At 46.5% G+C, this 20,226-nt stretch overlaps 1 protein-coding gene across 1 annotated transcript; it reads left to right on the top strand.

The window, feature by feature from the left end:
• The first annotated feature begins 11,948 nt into the window (after positions 1 to 11,948).
• Positions 11,949 to 18,382, top strand: LOC130267095 (retinoic acid-induced protein 3-like). The gene is given in 6 exon segments (XM_056516426.1): positions 11,949 to 12,099; positions 14,352 to 14,610; positions 14,612 to 15,004; positions 15,006 to 15,309; positions 16,317 to 16,360; positions 17,051 to 18,382. Coding segments are annotated over 5 exon segments (1,062 nt in total). The 5' UTR covers positions 11,949 to 12,099; positions 14,352 to 14,382; the 3' UTR covers positions 17,144 to 18,382.
• Positions 18,383 to 20,226: the final 1,844 nt, after the last annotated feature.

Here is a 20,226-nt window from a genome sequence, read left to right as displayed (position 1 = left end):
CAATCACGATAAACAAATTAAAACCTTTAAGAGCTCTCTTCCTTTGTTATGTTCTTTAGTTTCCACTCCTTGGGCCAGGGCAGCCTCAGCTGGAATTGTTCAAGTTTGTTAGCCCTTTGTTTCTCTGATCACCTGAGATCTACAGGACTACCAATTTATATGGACAGCACAGAAAATGCGCAGGTGGAGATGCTTTTGTGCCTCAAATGGTTTGTGGGTTAATGCCCAAAAATATGCTGAAGTCTGTGAAAAAGACAGTGCTGTAAGTTATTGGCACATGAAAACACAGGGATAAAGAGGGGGACTGATGGGTGGAGGTCCTGTTTTCCAGCAGGATAGTGAGTTTGCATGAAGCTGTTATTTCTCTTGGTAGGAAAAGACTTTTGACAAATAGAGAATTAAATCCAGCCATGGTTGGGTGACCTTGCTTTGAAGTGACTTTCGTGATCTGGATATTCATTTATTCTGCCTTCCTGATGGCAGGACCAATATGTAAATTTCTGCTTGCTTTGCCAAAGTAAAACCATTAGCCTTAAAACCAGAATCCATGAGCCTTAAAATGAATTCTGTATAGAGGGAAACAGCTTGTAAGCTTCTGTACTGCTCTGGGTTCTACTTCAACTGGAAGGCTTTACTCTGTGACTGAAGTGGGTGATGGGCTGAGCCTCATGGCAGAAACCAGAATTGCCTGACATGCAAGGTGCTGGTACACCAGGGCAGGTGAGCATGCCTGCTCTGTATGTCAGCAGAATCCCAGAGGCAGACACTGCATCTTTCTGCTCTCCTGAAAATTGTCCTGCAGGATTGCATCATTACACAGACTGCTCCCATGGTTTGATCAGATAAGGCTGACCGAGGGATTCCACTAACCTTTGGAGGCATTCAGTGGCTGTATCCTGGGACAGTGATGCCTGCAGCTGCATGAAGCTGGGGAGCCACCTCTCCCGTGACTGAGGGAGAGGGAATCTCCCTGCACAGGCTGGGGTAGGGAAGCCCCTCCACCCACGAGTGCCTGGGTGCAGCCACCCTCCCTGCCTTCAGCCTTTCCACATGGTCTGACTTGCTCCTTTGGAAGCGCTGGCCAAGGGTGCCCTTCACATAATTAACTGACAATGATGTGCTTTGTTTCTTCAGCTGGCACGGACCTGCTGAACTCTGCTGACATCCTTCCCAGGCAAGATTTCCTCTTGCTCAGCATGTCCCAGAACGTTTTGCATTAGTAAGCTTCCATTATTTGGTGGTTTTTTGGGACCTCAAATCTTCTCACGCCACTCTTAGCCTCTCCTATATGTTTGAATCCCTTCCTTCATCATGAAAGTCTCATGTATGCATCCCTTTTCTAAGCACCTTCTGCACTCTCTCTGATTACTTTTCCCCAGTTTTGCCCCACCAAGAGGCAACCAGGTCCCCTCAGCAGGGCTGGTTCTGTGCTTTGCTGCTCCTCCTGCTTTACATTGTGGTCCTGCAGGCTCTTCTGTCTGTTTAACAGGTGTCTGCCCAAGCTGCTTGCTTTCAGCTATATTTTGCTTTTTTTTTCCAGAGTATAGGGAAGCTGTGAACTGCCTCAGTAGTTCCCACGTGGATCTCTCCACCTTAATGGTAGTTTAGGAAACTTGTGTGCCTTGAAGCTTCTTATCAGAGGAAGCTACTACAAACCCTGTGCAGGTAGAGGTTCCTCCAGTGCACACCTGCAGACATATCCCACCCCAGCTGTTAAGGGACTGCTGGAATCTGTGTTTCCAGGTGCTCTAGAAGATACCAAACAAGTAGGTATATGATAGAAAGTAGTAGAGATCCTGTTGGGCTCTCTGGGCAAGTCTCTTATTAATTAATGTTAATCTTGTTAATTCATTGACATTGCTTGTTAGGAAAAGATGGTTTATTTATATTCAACAACTTGTTTTAACTCATAACTAGTAGTAGTCAACTCCTTTTGATAAGTAACAAGAAGGATGGTTAGATTTAGGGCAAAACAATCAAAATTTTGTGCTGTCTTGCAAGGTTAGGATGCATTCTAACCAGTAATGGTTTCAAGTGTCATTGTTCTACTCAATGATTATAAATGAGTAGTTAAGAAAGTCAGATTTCAATTGGCCAGCTGAGGTTTTAACCACGCACACATCTAGATTAACCACTCTGGAGATTGGGGATTATCAACTGTTACATAAGAGCAGACTTTTTTTTTTTTTTTTTTTTTTTTTAATTGGAACAGGACTATTAACAGATGCTGCATTTGCTAAAGAAATCAGATTGTAATGTAATACATCCAAAATGTGTGCTTTGTTTGGCAGAATTGTGCATATGGATTGATACTTTTCTTTGCCTTTACCTCTGGTGACAGCACACTGCTAAGCAGGCAGGTGAATTATTAGAGTTGGATTTAGTTCCTATTTGAGTTGTTAAGTAAGAACTGAAGCTGGTTTGGTTCGGTTCTGGTTCAGATCTACTGTGTGAGTTCAGTTCTGACTGAGGGAAAGCTAACCTCATGCAGTGTAAAATCTCATAGTAACTTGAATCCCGTGTGTATCACAGCTCTGTAATTTGATAAAGCCTTGGAGCAATAATATTGCTCAAATCCATAGCTTGTGTGGGTAGGATCTCTTCATTCACATACAGCATAGGATTTTTTTTTCAAGTTAGTACCTCCCACATAATGGGATGTACTGTGTGCCAAGCAGAAGGTCTGTGCTAACATCTGTAGTGATTCTTTTTGCCTTTTAAAATGTGGCACATAGACACTGAAGTGATTCTTTTTGCCTTTTAAAATGTGGCACATAGACACTGAATTTTCTGTGTGATCAAATAAACCTCCCCACAGGTCCTAGAGTGGGAATAATGTGTGCTTGTTGAAATGCAGCAGCACTACCTGGTGCCCAAAAGCTGATGTGTCTTATCCTGGGTGAGGTCCTGTCGCTCTAAGCCTAGGAAGCAGCAAAAAAATACAGTAACACATGCTTTATTCAGAAAGCAGAAGTGATTTATTGCAGAAGTAGACACATTTTTATAGACTGGTTTGCAGAACCAAGGATAGAATTAAGCTTATTGGTCTAAGGAAGACAACATCTCTTGTACCAAAACATCACATTCTTCATGCACTCCTTCTTTCTGTAACACCAGATGTTAGACTTTGTTATTAATTCTTTCACTTCTGTTTTCCTTCGAGTAGCTTGGGAAAACTCAAACTGCTTTTTCCCTTGATTCTCACCACCATCCACAAGGTCCTTTCTGCAGCCAGGGATTCCTGGAAAAAGCAATATATAACCTTATAAGGAGAGCTACTTGTGTTCCAGTTGGTATTTCATTGCTGCAAAGAAATGCCTGTTACAGCAGTTTGTTCTTAATGAACAAGGAAGGGATTATCAGGCAATGCAACAACTTTGGAAGAGGAGAAGAACCTGCTGCAGAGAGGCAAAGTTTCTCTTTGCCAGATCATGCACACACCAAGAGGCATCCCTCATCTCTGATGCTTTCCTGGATTGCTCATACCATTAGCTGAAGCTGTGTTTGCATTTCTGAAGAGGTTAATTGGCAATTAAACCTCCACTCAACCTTTCCCTGGGGTATGGCTGTCACTTACAGTGTTGCTTTTGTTTACCAAGCAAAACAGCCAGGGCTGCTGGGCCTGGAGAGAAATGGGGAGTCCAGGGGCTGCCGTGGGAGGCTTGTCCATCACACCCAGCAGCCAGCTAAGGGACCAGGAAAGAAGGACAGCACATCCAGAAAGGGGCTCCTGAGGTTGGAACTACTGGTCCAAATTGTTGCACAGGCTCTCTTTCTCTTCATACTGCAAGCCAGAAGCTTTGTACACCTCTGTTTCAGCCAAGTCCTCTCCATTTGGCTATTAATAATGACTGCACACTGATGTTCTTCCCCCAGCTTAGGGGAGCTCCTAGGTTGTCAAGAAGTTTGGAAGAAAATTAATCAATGCCAGGAACATGGCAATCAGTTGTATTTTTTTGGTTAGTTCAGAACTTGCCTTCTCCTAGCCCTGGGAACAACATCCAGTCTGGAAGTTCACATTTAACAGTTTAATGCTCTTTTCTAATCCAATATTACTGCTTGTTATTGTAAACATTGTAAGTTTACAGTATCTTTAATGACCATAGCAAATGTGAGATAGCAAATATTTCCACAGGCTTATCTGAAATCAGAAGAGAAGTTAAAGGAAGATGTGAGGTGAGAAAAGGAAACTATCCCAGCAGCAGATCAAGAGACATTTTTGAGTTCTGACAGCTGGTCTGAATTGTCAGTGGAAATTTCCATCTGACTTTTAATAAAATAATGGACATTTGGTCAAATGAGTGAGGAGGAGTATCTGTGTATGTGGGAATGTTTAAGACTATATTTGAGGGATCCTTTTTCTTTGCAGAAAACTTAAAACAATAATAGTAGGAATTTTATGCACAGACTGCATTTTTCAGTTAACATTCCCTTTGAGATTTCCACTCTATCGTGAAAGATTTAAAGGGAGAATAATTAAATGGATTACATTAGGCCTCTGCTTCATTTCTCAAGTACTTAATCTGTCTGGCTAGGATTCAAATCTATGGCCTGAAGTGCTCCATCTTTAAAAAATTGAGGCACTGAACTAGATGGCATTTAAAGAATGCCCATCTTTTGGATCTGGTGTCACAAAGCAAAGAAGACCTATTGCAGAGGAATAGGTAGATATGCTACACATCCTGCAGTGAATTTTCTATGGAAAACCATTTCCAGTGACGCTCCTGGCTTGCAATTGCCTGTTCTCTTTCTAAACCTGCCTGACTGTCTCTTCCATTCCTAACTTGTCATTGCCTTCTCTTGTTCTTCCCTCCCCTAGCTACCACTTCCACCAACAGCACCCTCACACCTGCAAGCCCTGCATTTTTATTTAGGTTTAGTGGCCATTGCCCAGAGGCAAAAGCGTTGCAGGCAGTGCGGGGCTGGGTGTGGCTGACAGAGGGGTGTGTGTGTTTGTGTGAGTATGTGCCTGCCGAAATTAGGCAGAAACTGCAGAAAGAGGCATCCTTTTACAGAGGCCAACAGGAATGCTTTCAGGCCTCTGAAACACTCCCATGTCGTTGGTATGTCCCTTAGGGAGCTCAGTGTCTCTGGGGACACCTGGGATTGGAGATTTCATAAAGCATCAGCTGTGATTAGCAAGTAGGGTGAAAAGAAACTTGAGAGACCTTAACACTGATGCAACAACTGGTCACTTCCGGCAAACACTGCATGTAGAGAATAATTTAAGAAAAGGGTTTTGGTGGGAGGAGTAAAGAGCTGAAATGCAGTCCTGGGGCTCCAGTGAGGCAGTATGCAGGGATGCTTATGTGCCTGCATTGTCCTCGAAGCTGGAAGAGCAACACACTCACCTCAATGCACACCAGGATGGAGGAAGCAGTGGAAGGAGACCTGCATCCATAATCTTGTGCCAAGTGGAAAGAGGGTGCCCAGAAATATGCTGGCCTTTTAAATGGAGGATACTGAGCTCTGTTGCCCAGCCAGCTCCATCCTCCACCCAGGATGAGCATCCTAAGCAATCATCTGGGCTCTCCCAGCAGTGGTGGAACCCACTGCCATCTGTGCATGAAATGTCCAGGCTTCCAGGGCATACCATCTACTGTGCCAGAAACCAAGTGTTTCCCCAGGCTCCTGGGTTGCCACAGGGAGGGGAGCCCTCAGGATTTGAATGAAAAGGCATTTTGGGCATGCTGGAAACATGGCTCTAGCCCTAGCCTGATAAAGGACACATCCTGCTTTTCTCCTGTCCTCATCTCTGAGCATTTGCAAGGCTATGGTGGTCTTTTTGGCACACACACACTGAGCTGGGGAAGGACTTCAGCATGGATCAAGCTAGTACTCCCTTGATGGGTGCTGACATCTGAGTGAGCCTTGAGATATCTTTTTTTATGGAGTTTTATAGTCATCTATAATCAGGGCTAAGCAACAAACTTTATCTTGGGTGAACAATCAAGCAGAAGTGAGGCGTTGGCTTTATAAGTCATTTATATTTAATTTGGTAACTATTACTCACTGGCATTTCTGCTAGGTAAGCACTGGCCTGGCACTTCTAACAGTCCCCAGCTCTAACCCACAGGAGCACAAACCATCTCCCCTCAAATCCCCTCACAGACTGTAATGGCCATGGCTCTGGGAGATGGCTGTGTCTGTGGAGCAGAGCAGAGCAGGCAGATGGAGTCCCCAACTCTGTCTGCCTGAGCTTTGCTGCCAACCCAGCAGAAACTGCACAGAAGAGACTCTCTTTCTCCCAGGACTGCAGCAAGACATCCTTTGGTAGAGCTGGCACCAGAGCATTGTGTGTTATCATGTTCTTTGCTTACATTTTCCTGAAGCCTGACTGAGATTCCCATGGTGTTCTCTGCATAGCTCCTCAGCAACTCTCCAGCTCCAGGAGGTGACACTGGGATTTGTGACACTCAGAGAGCAAGAACTGCCTGCCCTGGGCACCTGCTCTAAACTATAAGAAAATATTTGGGATCAATAGGCTGTGAATTCAATTACTTGACCTTATCTTAAAGTGTTCCTTATATTTTTCTCCCCTGATGCTCATTTCTGTCAAGGAGAATCATAGTATTGGTTAAAGGTTAGTCTACACACACTGACCAAAACTGCTGGCTTCTTCCCAGCTGTGGTTCTGCAGTCAGTAGCAGATTTGTATGTAAACATTTCATAGAATCAATAAGGTTGTAAAAAATCTTCAAGATCATCAAGCCCAACCAGATATGTCTGATTAAACATGTAAACACAACTGTATTTTGGGTAATTTATCCAGGAGTGACAATATTGAGTTTATGCCAGCTTTTATGTTGGCTGCATGGGGACACAGATCTGTACTTACATGAAGAAGCTTGTTGATAAAAAATAATCCAAAATCTGGATTAAAATGTGTTTGGGTTTTTTTCTTTTCTCTTTAAAACTAAAAAGGGAGGAGTGATTTATGTTGGATCTCAGCTTTTCTTTGTGCTATTGTGATGGTGTTTGATCCAGAAGGAGTAAAGAAGAATTTTCTGTATCATTGAGCAGGATTGTTTTTGTGTGCAGCCTGATTCCCAGGAATGCTTCTTGCACAGAAGCAGTCTCCTGCAGAACCTCTTACCCAAGACACTGCTGGCAGGAGAAATCAGATCCCAGGGCAGGGTGGGTATCTCAGAATCTCTACTGCCAACAGCCACCCAGGAAAGAAGGAGCCTGATCCCCTCCCAGTGAGAATCTCAGCCAGTCTTTGCAACCCCACATCTCACAATGTGGAGTGGACAAGGAGGGAAAAGGGGAAATACTTCAGACACAGTGGGCAAGGAATGATAAAAGGAACACCATTAGGGGCCAGACAAGGGTACTGAAACCAGGACTGGCAAGAAACAAGGAAAGCAAAGGCTGACTCCTCCTGGAGTGCTTTGCTGAGGGTCTCTCTGTCAGTCTTTCCAGGAGAGAGCAAATAAAGATCCTCCTGGATCTTCCCTGGCCTGTCTTCCTTTCTAGGGGTATGTTTTCAGATCTCTTGTTTACTGAGAGTTATTTTGCTAAGATGTCTGCTGTATATATACAATACCCAGTCATCCCTATCAGGGCAACTTGCTGCTTTGGGAATGCATCAGCATAAAAGTAGATGAGGTTAATGCCATAAAGGAGGGCTGGAGCATTCTTTGCTGAACTGGGATGGGCACAGGAAACCTCCAGGAAACTACATCTAGAGGAATGGCTCAATTCTCCTGAGTGAAATGTTTATCAGCACACTGTTGAAAATCCTAAAGGAGGTGGTAAACCTAATTAATTTTTTTTAACTTTTTCACGGTCTTAAAAAACACATCAGTTTTGTTCTATGAAAAGGCCCTTCCTGGCCAAAGTGATCACAGTCACAGTTTCAGCTGTTCTCCACCTCTTTCTGCCCATTCTTCCTCCAGCTTCCACACTTGTGGAGTATGAGAGACTGTGATACCTGTCCCTGAGGGACAGGAGCAAGTCCAAGGCAGGAACTCAGCACAGGTTCATCAGGTACTCCAGGAGCCACCCCCTGCCCCTGGGTTTCCAGGCACCAGGCTGTTCACCCCTGGATTGCATGCAGAAGTGATCCTGTTTGCAGCATTGCAGAGCATCATGCTCCTAGCAGAGGACCAGGCAGTCCATTTCCATAAGCAAGGTCTTCTCACCAATTAGGAATGCTGTATATGTAAACTCACAAGTTTGAAAGTTTCTATTTACAGGATATACTCAAGAACATTGATTTCAATATTTTAATATGTCTCCTTGTCCTTTTCTTGACCAAATCTCTCCCTTTCCCAGTAAATGAAAGTCCTGTACCAGGAATTAGGGCATTTAGGAGCTAGGAAGAAAAAGGTGTTGGCCAAAACCTGCTCATTTAAAGAAGGGAACTTCTTTGAGAGGAGGCAGCAATCAGCACAGAAAGCAAAGCATTGATACATACCAGAAATGTTTATATTTTTCCTGAGACTGAAAATGGCAGGGAGCACAGCATGCAGTTTGGAAGCACTGATAGCTGCAGAGACAAGTAAAGGCCCTGAAGGACACCAGAATGTGTTTCTTTTGCCATTGTTTTAGGTAATATTTACTTTTTTGGTGCAACACTCTTAATTTCCAAAGGAAAACTATTCAATCCTTTGAGTCTTAGAGTTTTTGGTAATCCTTGGATACATGCTTTCAAAGCCAGAATATGAGGGATTCAAGGACAAGACACTCAGGAGAAAGTGCAGTACTATGCAAAGATCCCACATGTCCCTTTCCAGAAATTACACCCTCTCCCTTGTTTTGTCTCCTGTCTAAGGCAATGGTGCCCTGAACTGGCTGGCTGAAGATCCATCATCTCTGTGCCAGGCTCTTTCCAAGGGTGTCAAAATGTTTGCACCTGAACTGATTTAAAGATGAAGAAAATGGATGGAGCAGGATGGGGTGGAGCTTGCTGTAATGTTAGCTCAGGATGACTGTGATAAGCACTGGCAGGGGGATGTTTTTCAGGGAGCAAGGCTGTTCTTAAGTTATTAATGTATCTGTTGTGCACAGGTAGCTAAGCAGAAGGAATGTCACAAGCCTATTCACAATGCAGCCAATATCACGGGTCAAACATAAACATGTTATTTAGACACATTCCAGAGCGCCATGCACCATCTCTCCCCAGGCATCTGCTTGCCTTATTACTTGTCCTAATAAAAGATGCTATCTCAGTCCCTGCACCTCCCAGACGTGCTTCCTTCCCCATGCCTGGCTGAGCTGAGGGGCTGCAGCATTCTGCCATTTGCTGGGACACTAAGCCAGAGGGGAAGGGCTGGCCCAGGGCACTGGGCAGCACTGGGCACTCCCACCCCACAGGAGGGAGCAGAGCTGGCAGTGCCAGCAGCAAGAAGGGGCAGGGAGCAGAGCTGACTCAGAGGGAGAGCCCAGCCCTCATCCTGCTGCCTGAGAACTGGGAGCTGTAGGTTTCCCAAAGGGGTCAGACCCTGCTGCTGTCCCTGACTCTCCTTGTCAACCAGTCACTATCCTGCCCACTGCCAGCAGCCAGCTTGCTTGTCCAGGGCTGCAATATCACCAAAGCAAGCAGTTTTGCTATCAACAGCCTCCCACCTAAAGGAACTTCACACATTGCCAGCATTTTGCTACTGGATTGTGTTTAAATTATTTTGCAGATTTGCTATGCAATTCAGCTGTCAAGTGTAAAGATCTGTATCATTCTCTTGTCTCCATCTCTCTTGGAAAGAAATAGGTCATTCTCAGGGGTGATTTGGTCTGTCTTGAAGCACAACAACTGCAACTACCCTGGAAATGCCCCTTTCCACCAACTATAGTGGGAATCCACGAGTGCCTCCAGTGAAGAAGTCTGCTCTTTAGACACCTAGGAGTCATTTGGGATCTTCTGTGTTATTTAGCATGAACTAATGCTCCAGAAGGATTGATTCCCACAGCTCTTCTATCTTATATGCCATCCCTATGCTGTTCACTGAATAACAGGTAACAGAGCAACAACACCTTCAATTAACTATTTACCTATGCTGGTGTACCAGAATTAAGTCCTTACAGTGGACTAGGCATCTGCATATAAACTGGGCATCTCAACTCTGAAATAGCCAAGGAGATTAAGCACTCAACACAAATCACAAAGGTGATTTGAGATGCCTAAGGGTATCAGAAACATCTTCACAGGACTGCCAGATCTGATAGAGGAGGTATGGGAAATTCGTGTGCTCCTGCAAGCACATCTCACCTTTCTGGTGTGATCACTGTGCCATTTCTACTGGCACATGTAGACCAGTGGTGCCACTCCACCCTCCCTGGCACAGCCATGGACACCATGTCTCACACTACAGTGAGTCAGCTGCCCTCAGGCTCCCAAATCGCTTGGGATTGCTTTTAAATGCAGCCCCATTAGCCTTCTGAAAGTACAGGTTATGTTTGATGACTGACTTTCATGGATTTCTCAGGCATTCTGAAAAATGCCTGTGTTACTTTTATCTTTTCTTCTTTTTTTTCCCCTGATATAATTTGACATGGTCTGTTCCATGAGGTTTTGTGTGTCTGTGTAAATGTAGGGAAGTAGCTGGCAGTCCATAATGTGCTCTGACAAGATGCAAATAGGCTGGCAGTGACCAATGACCTCTGAAAGCTTCTTGGGATGCTTTTCTAAGACAAATTAGGTCCCACTGAGGTGGTGCTAAGCTCTTCTCCATCACTACTTATTTTCTCTTCTCATTTTTCATAACTGCCTCCTTCTTGGCTGGCTCACTAAGCCCAGGATCTGCTTTAAGATTTAGATTAATTTCATGGAGAGAAACCTAGGATGCATTTTCCTAAGAAATCTCAGGATTTTACACTGAAATAAAATTAAGAAGGACGTGAAGAACTGTCTTAGGGCTCAGCATGGCCCATCGCACAGTGACTCCACTGAGTGTTGCCTTTCACTGGATGAGCCACTCATCCCTGTAGGTCCTCATGTACTTCTGTGGGGTGTGGAAGAGAGGACTCTCTCATACGAGTTTCGTGGCAATCTCCACGTGTGAGATTCGAAAAAGATCAGCACCCAGAAATAAGCCAAAAGCCCAAAAACAAACAAACAATTAACCAGCAGATGAAACACCTGTGGGCACTTAGACCTCAGCACAGGCATGTGCAGCTGCTCTACCCCCACCTCTGGTTTTGGGAAGGAGCACAAACTTTGTGAGGCCAGAGGGATTTTTAGGTTTGGGGCTGGGTTTTGGGACTGAGTGCTTCATGTGGATAGGCCTTGATGTCAATTCTTTAATCAGGATAATGAAATACTCCCAGTGAGTAACATTTAAAATAACAAATGAAGTCATGAACGCATTGGATATACTCGAGGATTTAGATGGGGCTGTGCTGATAGGTGTGTCTGGCCAGAAGCATAAAATGTAGAGCAAGGGGGAATTTGTCATTGCCTTCGTTCATTAACCATTTGGGCCAGCAATTTGGACAAAGTGACTCAGTGCTCGGGGGCAGAGCAGGGCTGGTGTGCGCAGACACGAGGAAAGCCAAGCGGCCCTTCCCAGGAAAGCAGCTTTCGCTGGCGCGGCTGGAAGGGGCGAGCAGAGCAGAGTGTCCCACACACAGACACATCACCTGCTGGGAACACAAACCATCTCTGCTCCAGGCTGGCGCTCTCCCTGGGCCCGTTCCCACACCACAGCCTCTCATCGCCTCTTTAGCAGCAGTTTATCTGGCCAGAAAGGAGACAAAGGCTGGGCAGGGAGGGGACGCGCTGCTATTCATAGCGGCGGTGCCACCCACGGGTGCCGGAGCCGGCCGGGGCAGCAGCACCTTATCAGGCGAGCAGCACTGAGGCTGCCCCGGGCTCCATCCCCACCCCAGCGCAGGGGTGAGTGCCCCGCTGACGTCAGGAGCCCTTACTTCATTTCCTGGCACCGGGGCCCAATTTTCAGGCCGGGTCCTGTGGGAGAGGAGAGGCGAGGCGGTGGAACTGGAATAGGCGTGCTCGGCCCCACCTCCTCACCCTCACGCTGTTAAAGCTGCCGGCCGCGGCGGGCGCGGAGCTGCTGTGGGCCGGGACACTGCTGGGCTGGAAAAGTGCCTCTCCTAGACGGAGCCTCCCCGCTGCCTTCGCCAGGTGGAGCCAGGAAGGTAATCAGGGCGATGGGAGCAGGGTGGGCCTGCCTGCTGCGGCTGGCTGGGCGGCTGTGCGGGCCCTGGGGTGAGCTGAGGGTGCCGCCGTGCTTGGCTCTAAGGTGGGACTGCCGGCTGCAGCGGGGAGACGCTGCCGGGAAACTATTGGGAATTTTGGGTGTATTTTATGTGCAAACATCAATGGGGGAGGAGGGTCGAGGTGGAGGGAGAGACTCCTCGCACAGGCTGCAGAGCCCCTTGGAATTTCTAGGCACTGCTGTAGGTGCCGGGTGAGCAGCACTCACCCAGGACGGGGTAGAGGCTCCTCATGCCCCACAGGACATCTGCCCTGGGAGAAAAGAGAAGGCAGTAAGAGTGGTTGCAGGTGGCCCGGTTCCCAAGTCAGGAAGGTTCTTTCCGTGCTGTTTGTTGCACTGGCCGTGGTCAGGACCCATGGGTGTGCTGTGCTGGGGTCACTCACGCTGGTGCTCTGGGCTCTCCACGTGCCTCAGCAGCGAGCACCAGCCCCTATCTGCCCGAGCTGTCAACACATTAGCTAATCTAATCAACTCTAAACGTCCGCGGATAAAATGTTAGCATTTTCTCTCTAGATTTTCAGAAAGGTTCATTATTTATTACTCATAATTGTCCAGATAACCCGGCTATCTGTGCGAGAGATCATAAATCTCCACTCCACTCCTTCATGTGTTGTCCACTTGATTCCGTTCTCTCCATGGGAGTCCAAAGTTCCTGCCTATTTGAATAATTTGCATTTATGTGCAGCCTTATGAAGAGCTGCACATCTTTTACATAGTGAGGTTAGAGGCTGGAAAAATATTTTCCCAATTCAGTTATAAGCAAGTCCATTGAAGCATATGTGAGGTTGAGAGTGAGTCAGTGGTATTTTCACCCTTTGTTCATCCCTTGGTTAGGTTAATTGCCATTTATTAAAAACACAATCTGCACTCACTAACATCCGCTGGAAAGATTTGAGAACCAGTTTCATAAATGCAGTATGTTGTTCTGGAGCGGGAAAATCAAGGCAAATGGCATAGTGAGCACTAAAGTGTAAATTTTGCAAGGTTAAGTTTTTCTTTATCTATTAGAAAGCCCCTGGTTTTCCAGTGTGGGTCACCATTAAGGACAGTTTGGTCATGTTTCATTGTGATATTGTATCTAAACTTCTCTTTTGATAGGTTTAGAGACTCAAGCCTAGCTGAGGAATTTAGTATTTAGAAATCAGTGCCTGTCCCCTAGGGTCTGAACTCCCTGGGTGCTTGCATGATGGGCCATGATGTGCCAAAGGCCTCCGTGCTGTGGTTTCTGCATGTGCTTCAAGCTCCCAAGAAAGCAGGGAACTTAGTTCCCCTAAACTGCTCACTTTAGCTCTCTGGGAGACAGGCTTGCTCAGACAGCGCTGAAATCCTTGTGATGAGACAGCAGGAACGTGTTAGAGACCTTGACATCGTTGGCTTGTGGACTCCTCACCAGTGACTTGGTGGTTGCTTCTCACGCAGTGGACAGCATTGGCTCTGACATGTCAGGCTTTGAGTCAGTGCAAGGCAGTGTCTTGAGGAGGAGACTTTGAGACACTCCTTATTGCTGCAGTGCTGTGAAGAAGGAGAAATGTGAGTTTAGGGCTGGTGACCTGTGTTTGCTGTTGAATTTGGAGTGAGGAGGGCTATGCTGGAGGCATAGCTAGGTAATCTGCAAGGTAAAAGCTCTTAAAAGTTACCCCTTCTTTAATAACAATAGACCAAAGCTAAAAGTGCCTCAGAGAACATAAATGGGGGAAAATTAATGTAAAAGAGAATGAGTTTCTTGTTCTGCATTGTTCATCTCTGAATCTCCCTGGTACAAGGTACTGATTTTGTTTGAGCTTGTCAGAAGAGCATAAGCTGTGTTATGACTAACAGCTGCTCTTAAGTCACAGAAGTGACAAGGCAGCTCAGTGTCTGCACTGCAGGGCACCAAGCAAGTGCTTCCTGCAGCACCTCACCTTCTCCCTGCTCCCCACACTCCTAAAGCATTGCACAACATCAGGCACCGTGCAGAGGACATACAAGGTGAATTACCTCCTCCAGAGGGGCTTGGCTTGTCCTTGATGGAGAGCCAGTGCCAAACTATGAGATGACTGCTCCCACTGCCCCATGTCCTTAGCACTGTGCCCAGCAGGGTGGGGTTAGGAGGTCTGTCCTGCCTCTCCTTCCCCACTGCTGATGGTGCCCAGATGGTTGTCTTGACAGCCTGTGCTTTCTCTTTTTCTGCAGCTTTGTGGAGGGTGTTCAGGAAGGCGAGAGGATGACAACGTCACCGCCCCTAGGCTGCGGCAGCATCGGTGCTGACTACTACCTGCTGTGTGACACAGAGAAGGCCTGGGGCATTGTCCTGGAGTCGCTGGCTGCAGCAGGCATCCTCATCACCATTTTCCTCATCTGCTCGCTCTTCTTCCTCATCTGCAAAGTCCAAGACAACAGCAAGCGGCACATGATCTCCGTCTATTTCTTCTTTCTTTTAGGCACGCTCGGCTGTTTTCGGTCTCACTTTTGCCTTCATCATTAAACTCAATGACAGGACTCGTCCCACTCGCTTCTTCCTATTTGGAGTCATCTTTGCTCTCTGCTTCTCGTGCCTCCTCACCCATGCCTGCAACCTCACCAAACTAGTGAGAGGAAGAAAGCCCTTCTCCTGGCGGGTGCTGCTGCTCTTCCTTGTTTCCTTTGCCCTGGTACAAGTTGTGATCAGCATCGAGTACTTAGTCACCATGTTAGTAAACCAGAGAGACGAATTCCTGAATATGAATCGGGAGAACACCAATAAGGACTTTGTCATGCTTCTGATCTACGTGCTCTTCCTCATGGCTCTGACCTTCTTGGTTTCCATGTTCACATTCTGTGGGCCATACAAAAGCTGGAAGAGGCACTGGGGCGCACATCTTTGTCACTGTCCTGTTCTCCATTGCCATTTGGGTAGTCTGGATCACCATGCTCATAAAAGGCAACATGGATTTAGGCAAAGAAACGTGGGATGATCCTGTTGTGGCCATTGCTCTGGTGTCCAATGGCTGGATTTTCCTGATAATGTACATTGTCCCTGAAATTTGTTTCCTCACTGCTCCTCTGAAGCTAGAGGACTACCCTCCAGAAAATGACTTCTGCCAACCCAAGTTCATAAAGCAGGCCACTGGAGTGGACAACCGTGCCTACACCCAAGATGAAATTGTGCAAGGTATGGTGAAGTGAATGACTCCACTGTCCCCTCAGCCCTAAGCACACAAGCACACTCATGACCTAAAAGAGGTGGGAGACCTACAAGAAAAGATTTGAAGATGATAGATAAATTAGAGTCCAGGAAAAAGATTTAGACTGATGAAACTTTGGAAATGCATGTGAAAATTAATCTCCAGACATGAGGGAAATGAGTTAGGACCAATGCAAAAGCTAAAGATGCGTAGGAGGAGTGACAGAGTAGGAGACTTGTTGCATGTCAGGGCTGAAATATAACTCTTTGACCCTGCTATGCCTGGGAAGTCCATGTTAAAAATCAGGAGGGGTTTTTTTGTCTCTTAGTGAGGCCTGAAGAGCTGATGCATATCTAGGTTATATCTTGGATGTTGGTTATTTCAGTTCTGATCATATCCATGTAAGAATGAATCCATCATCCAAAAAGGAGTCAAGGAAGTCTTCCTTTTCCATATGAAAAAGTCAAGGAGGTCTTGCTTTTCACTATGCTACCTACTTGGACAAAGCAAAATGTTCTATCAGTTGAGGTTTCCTAAACCTGTGGGTAAGAGATGTGATTCCTCTGGCTGTGGATTTGCTACTGGTACCATGTTTGTCACCTGGAGTCAGACCCCCAGGTTTGTGAAAGAATAGCCAAGAAGGGCTGTGCTCTCCCAGGGAATACAGTGAAGGGGCTCTTATGCATACAAGTGGGAGGGATTTGGCTGGTGGTGGTGACAGTAATTGTGAGGCAACAGGAGGTGTCTAAACTCCAAGGCCACCTGTGTCCTGTTATTTGCAATACCATTCATTCCTGCTTCCAGAAGGAAATATTTAATGTCCTCCACCTATGGATTTTAGCCCATTCCTGCCTGCACATTGCACAGTTAGACCAGTCTAAAAGCAGCTTCTTATGTAGCCACAGGCCCTCTGAATCTCCCTTGAGGAGGTATTTCCAAGCTACTGTGCAATGCTAATGCACTAACTTTCCCCTGCTTTTGTCTTGTGACACAGGAAACCCCAACTACTCCCCGTATGCTTCTCACTTTCAGATGAAGGTAAGTTCATGGCACCATCACCCCTTTCACCACGTGCAGGCTATGGGCTATTGGTCAGGTGCTGGAAGGAAGGGAAGGAGAAGGGGCAAAGGCAGATGGACCTAGAGCAGGCTCTGTGAAGGCAGGCCCATGCTTTGCATGGAGCCAAGTGATTCTGTGCCACATTCGTGGAGGGTACTGGCTGGGAGGAAAGAAAGAGCTCCAGGGACATGGGAAGGCAAGAGGGGCCCAAGGTAAAGAGGTTGTGGTTTTCAATACTTGAGGATTTGGTACCACATAAGAAGTCCTCTCTTTGAGCATGATTCCTACAGTAGACTGTGGCCTTTCCTCTTATGAGTGTGCTTATTTCCTCAGCTCATGCCCTAATGTATTCCCACCAGCAGACACTGGAAGTTGCAATGTAGATCCAGAGCAGGCAGTCTGCATGTTCACCTGTCCATCCACCAGTCCTCCTTCAGACCACAGCCTAGCCAGGTCCAGTAGCTCACATCAAGTTCCCACATGTCCTCTAGTGACATGTCTCCATCACTAGTTTGTTCTGCCAGGATCCTCTTCCACAGCCTTATTGGTCAAATTCTCAGGAAACTTTCAGCTCTGTTTCTCCCTTCTTTCCTTTGTTTTCCTTATAAGCCTTGTTTTATTACTTCTGTCCAGTTTTCAGAGGTAAAGACTTGTGTGCTTCCTTTCCAGGCCATCGAACCCCAGAATGATTTCTCCATCCCTCGGCCCAAGGCCCGGACAAGCCCATACCATGACTACACTGGTGGGAAAAGCCCCATGTAGCAGCTCCCCAGTCAGCAGAGACTAAGTGCCCCTCAGCAGAGGCATGGGGAATGGGCCACGTGGTGACAAGTGAGATGATCCTGCAGAAGAGTCAACCCACACCAGCAAAAATGGAGAGGGATCCTCTTTCCCACACACAGGCATCTTTGTAGCTCCCTGTTATTCTTCAAACACAGCTTTCAGACACAGCCCTGGCCATCCTGTCCCTGCTCACTCTGTCTCCATGGAATGGAGCTTCTGTCTCTGATGGAAGAGCATCCTGGCCCATTTTCAGCAGAAATGCTGGAGAAGCAGGAAGAGCATCAGCTGGGTCTGTGACTGGCTTTGCCCCAACAGGACCTGCTTTAATCAGTTCACGGGGGTGCCTGCACCCCTCATCTGATGGGAGAAGAGGAAGGACCAGGAGCATCAGCCCTACACATTCCTTCCTCCTGCCCACCCATGAAGACATCTCAGGTACTACTGAGGACAGTTTTATGTATCCACTGTTACTTGTGTGCCCATTCCCAGCCCTCCCTGGCTGTCCTCCAGAGATCAGTGGAGAAGAAACAGAGAGGAATAGTATTCCTTTTTTCATCTTCATATTTGCTTCCAGCACCTTCCTCATCATCTAGGGACCATGCTGGAGATGGGGAAGAAAACTTAAAGACACAAAACCATCTACACCAATTTACCCTGACACCTGTTCAAATTCATATTCTAAGCAGCTTCCTTTCCAGTTCTGATTCTTAACCATGTGTCCCAGCTGAGCTCCCCAAGGTGCCTGCTCCCCTACAAAATCTCCCTCCCCACCCCAGCCACTCCAGGCTGTGGATCTCCAAAGACAAAGCCTCTTCCATGTGGCTCCTTGCAATACCCTGGTGGGATATAATCCTGTGAACCCTGGATCTTGGCCTCTTCCTGAGTGTGTCTGTGATATTAACACAAACATTTCCCAAGCAGCCAGGTTACAGAGGGCAGACAGCCTTCTTCCCATGTATGAGTGAGCAAAACTGTGTGTGTGTATATGTGTGTGTATGGGGTGTGGACTGCACCCTGGTGATGAGCAATGAGTCTGCAGAGTTGAATCATTCTGTAACCTGCTTTGCATTTGATAAGTAGCTTTCCAAGGGATTTCATATAAACTACAGAGAGCTCTCCAAGTGGGTGTGTGTGGTACACTGGCGTCTGACACAGCTGTATATTTATTTAGTACTTTGTATATGGACTGTTTAATTAATAAAAACCCAAAGAGCCTGAGTATGAGAAACTGGTGTTCTTCCTTGGGAATGTGATTCCTGTGATGGCTGGTGGGGTGACAGCAATAGCTCTCCATGGGTTGGGGTGGGCCACCTGGGAGGTTGCACATAAGGAAAAATGGCAGAGATGCTTCTTTGAAGCTGTTGTGGACCAAAGATCAGCTGTTTTAGGGTGCAGAAGAAGGGTTAGTAGCTTCTTCCTTGCTATTTTTCTTAAATAAAATTGATTCAATGTTAGGAGTGCTTAAGAAATGAGGAAATATACATGAAATATAAATCTAAGCCACAAGATGATCTTATCAGTGAAGATGATGTTGATAATTTTTAAACCTCCTGGTAGTATGAGGCTATAATTTCCCTTTTTAGAGGGTGCTGTCCCATGAGATTCTACATGGTGTGTTATGCTACCACATATGCTCTTGTCAAGTAAACCCCTTCCTCAGGCACAGTGCTGTCTAGAATCAGGCTGCCTGGGTCTTCCCCACTCTGCCTACCAGCACTGAAGGGCAGCACAAGGACATCTGAGGCTTCAGAATCCCTTGGCATGAGAAAGATCCCTCCTGGGGATTGATTTTGAAATGTATCACAGGATAACTTGTCCTTTTCCTAGTAAATTTGAGGTGGAAATGATGCTAACCATCCCTCCTCTTTTCTCTTCCACCTGCACAGTCCACAGGTGTAACATGGAGGATGAGGGAGAAAACTCAAGGATGCTAATATGACATTGGAGAGCAGGCTGGGAAAAGGGTTTGTGAAGCCATGATGCAACTTGTTGATTTGCAGACTGAAGGTAGGAGGGGTATGCTTGAAACAGTAGCTAACTTTCAAGAAATTAGCTTTTCAAGCAGATGTGGTGTCATTGATAACTATAGCATGTCCTAGGATGATTCAAAAATGTGTTGAGAGCCAGCTGCTGTGCTTCAGTGGAATCTGGTGCAGCAAAGGAGCAGGCTAACAGGAGAAATAGGAGTGAAGTGTGCTCTTACCAGTATGTTTTCCATATCCCAGACACTTACCAACTCCTCCACTAACTGCCACAGACCAGAGAGTACCTCCCAATGTGCCTTGGCCCCAGAGGCAGCAGAACTAGGAGGGATGAGAGACATCATTTGCACTCCCATTGATTCAGGGCATGGTGATTTTCTTGATTATTTGGTTGTTACTGTGTGTGCTGCTTGGCAGAGAATGAAAATCTCCTTCCATGGATTTAGAGTGCCTTTTAGAGTAATTTTTTTTAAACCTCTGTAAGTGATACAAATACTAATCTGCCCAGGGTTATTTTGCACTTGTTTGATATTAAAGCAGCCTTGTGTGAGAGCTCATTTAAATGCCAAAATAAACATGAATTTCTGTGGAACGTAGCACTGCTGGGTAAAGGTGCTGCTGTGCTGCAGGCTTCTCACACCTCAGGAGAGACTTTTGGAAAAGCAGCAGTTTCCTCTCTCCTTATAATTGAGCCTAAACCAAACCAGCTGGCCACTTAGTCACACACACAGGTCCCAGAGAAATCCTAAACTGGTGGGGGCAGGCAGACTGGACCCAAAAGGAGCAAGTGAGCTGAGGAGGCAGGATCCTTGTGCTGTTTTTTTTTGCTCACTGAGAGGTCTGTAAACCCAGTAAAGCTCATCCCTACCCTCCCTCCTGCACAGGGCTCCCTTGGTGGAGGTTGCAGGTGCTCTGCCTTCAGGGCCCTCTCCCTTTTCAAGGAGACCAGAGAGCCAGAAATGTACACACCAGAGAAGGGTTGGCACAGAGCACACCTGGATTATGAAAGCAGCCAGGATTATCAGGAGGCAGGATAAACTGCTGAACTCCAGGTCAGGGGTGTCATGGGAAAAGAGCAAG

The sequence above is a fragment of the Oenanthe melanoleuca genome, chromosome 1A (assembly GCF_029582105.1).
Source record: "Oenanthe melanoleuca isolate GR-GAL-2019-014 chromosome 1A, OMel1.0, whole genome shotgun sequence".
NCBI classification, from domain to species: Eukaryota; Metazoa; Chordata; class Aves; order Passeriformes; family Muscicapidae; genus Oenanthe; species Oenanthe melanoleuca.
This window is presented reverse-complemented; position numbering and strand designations above follow the sequence as displayed.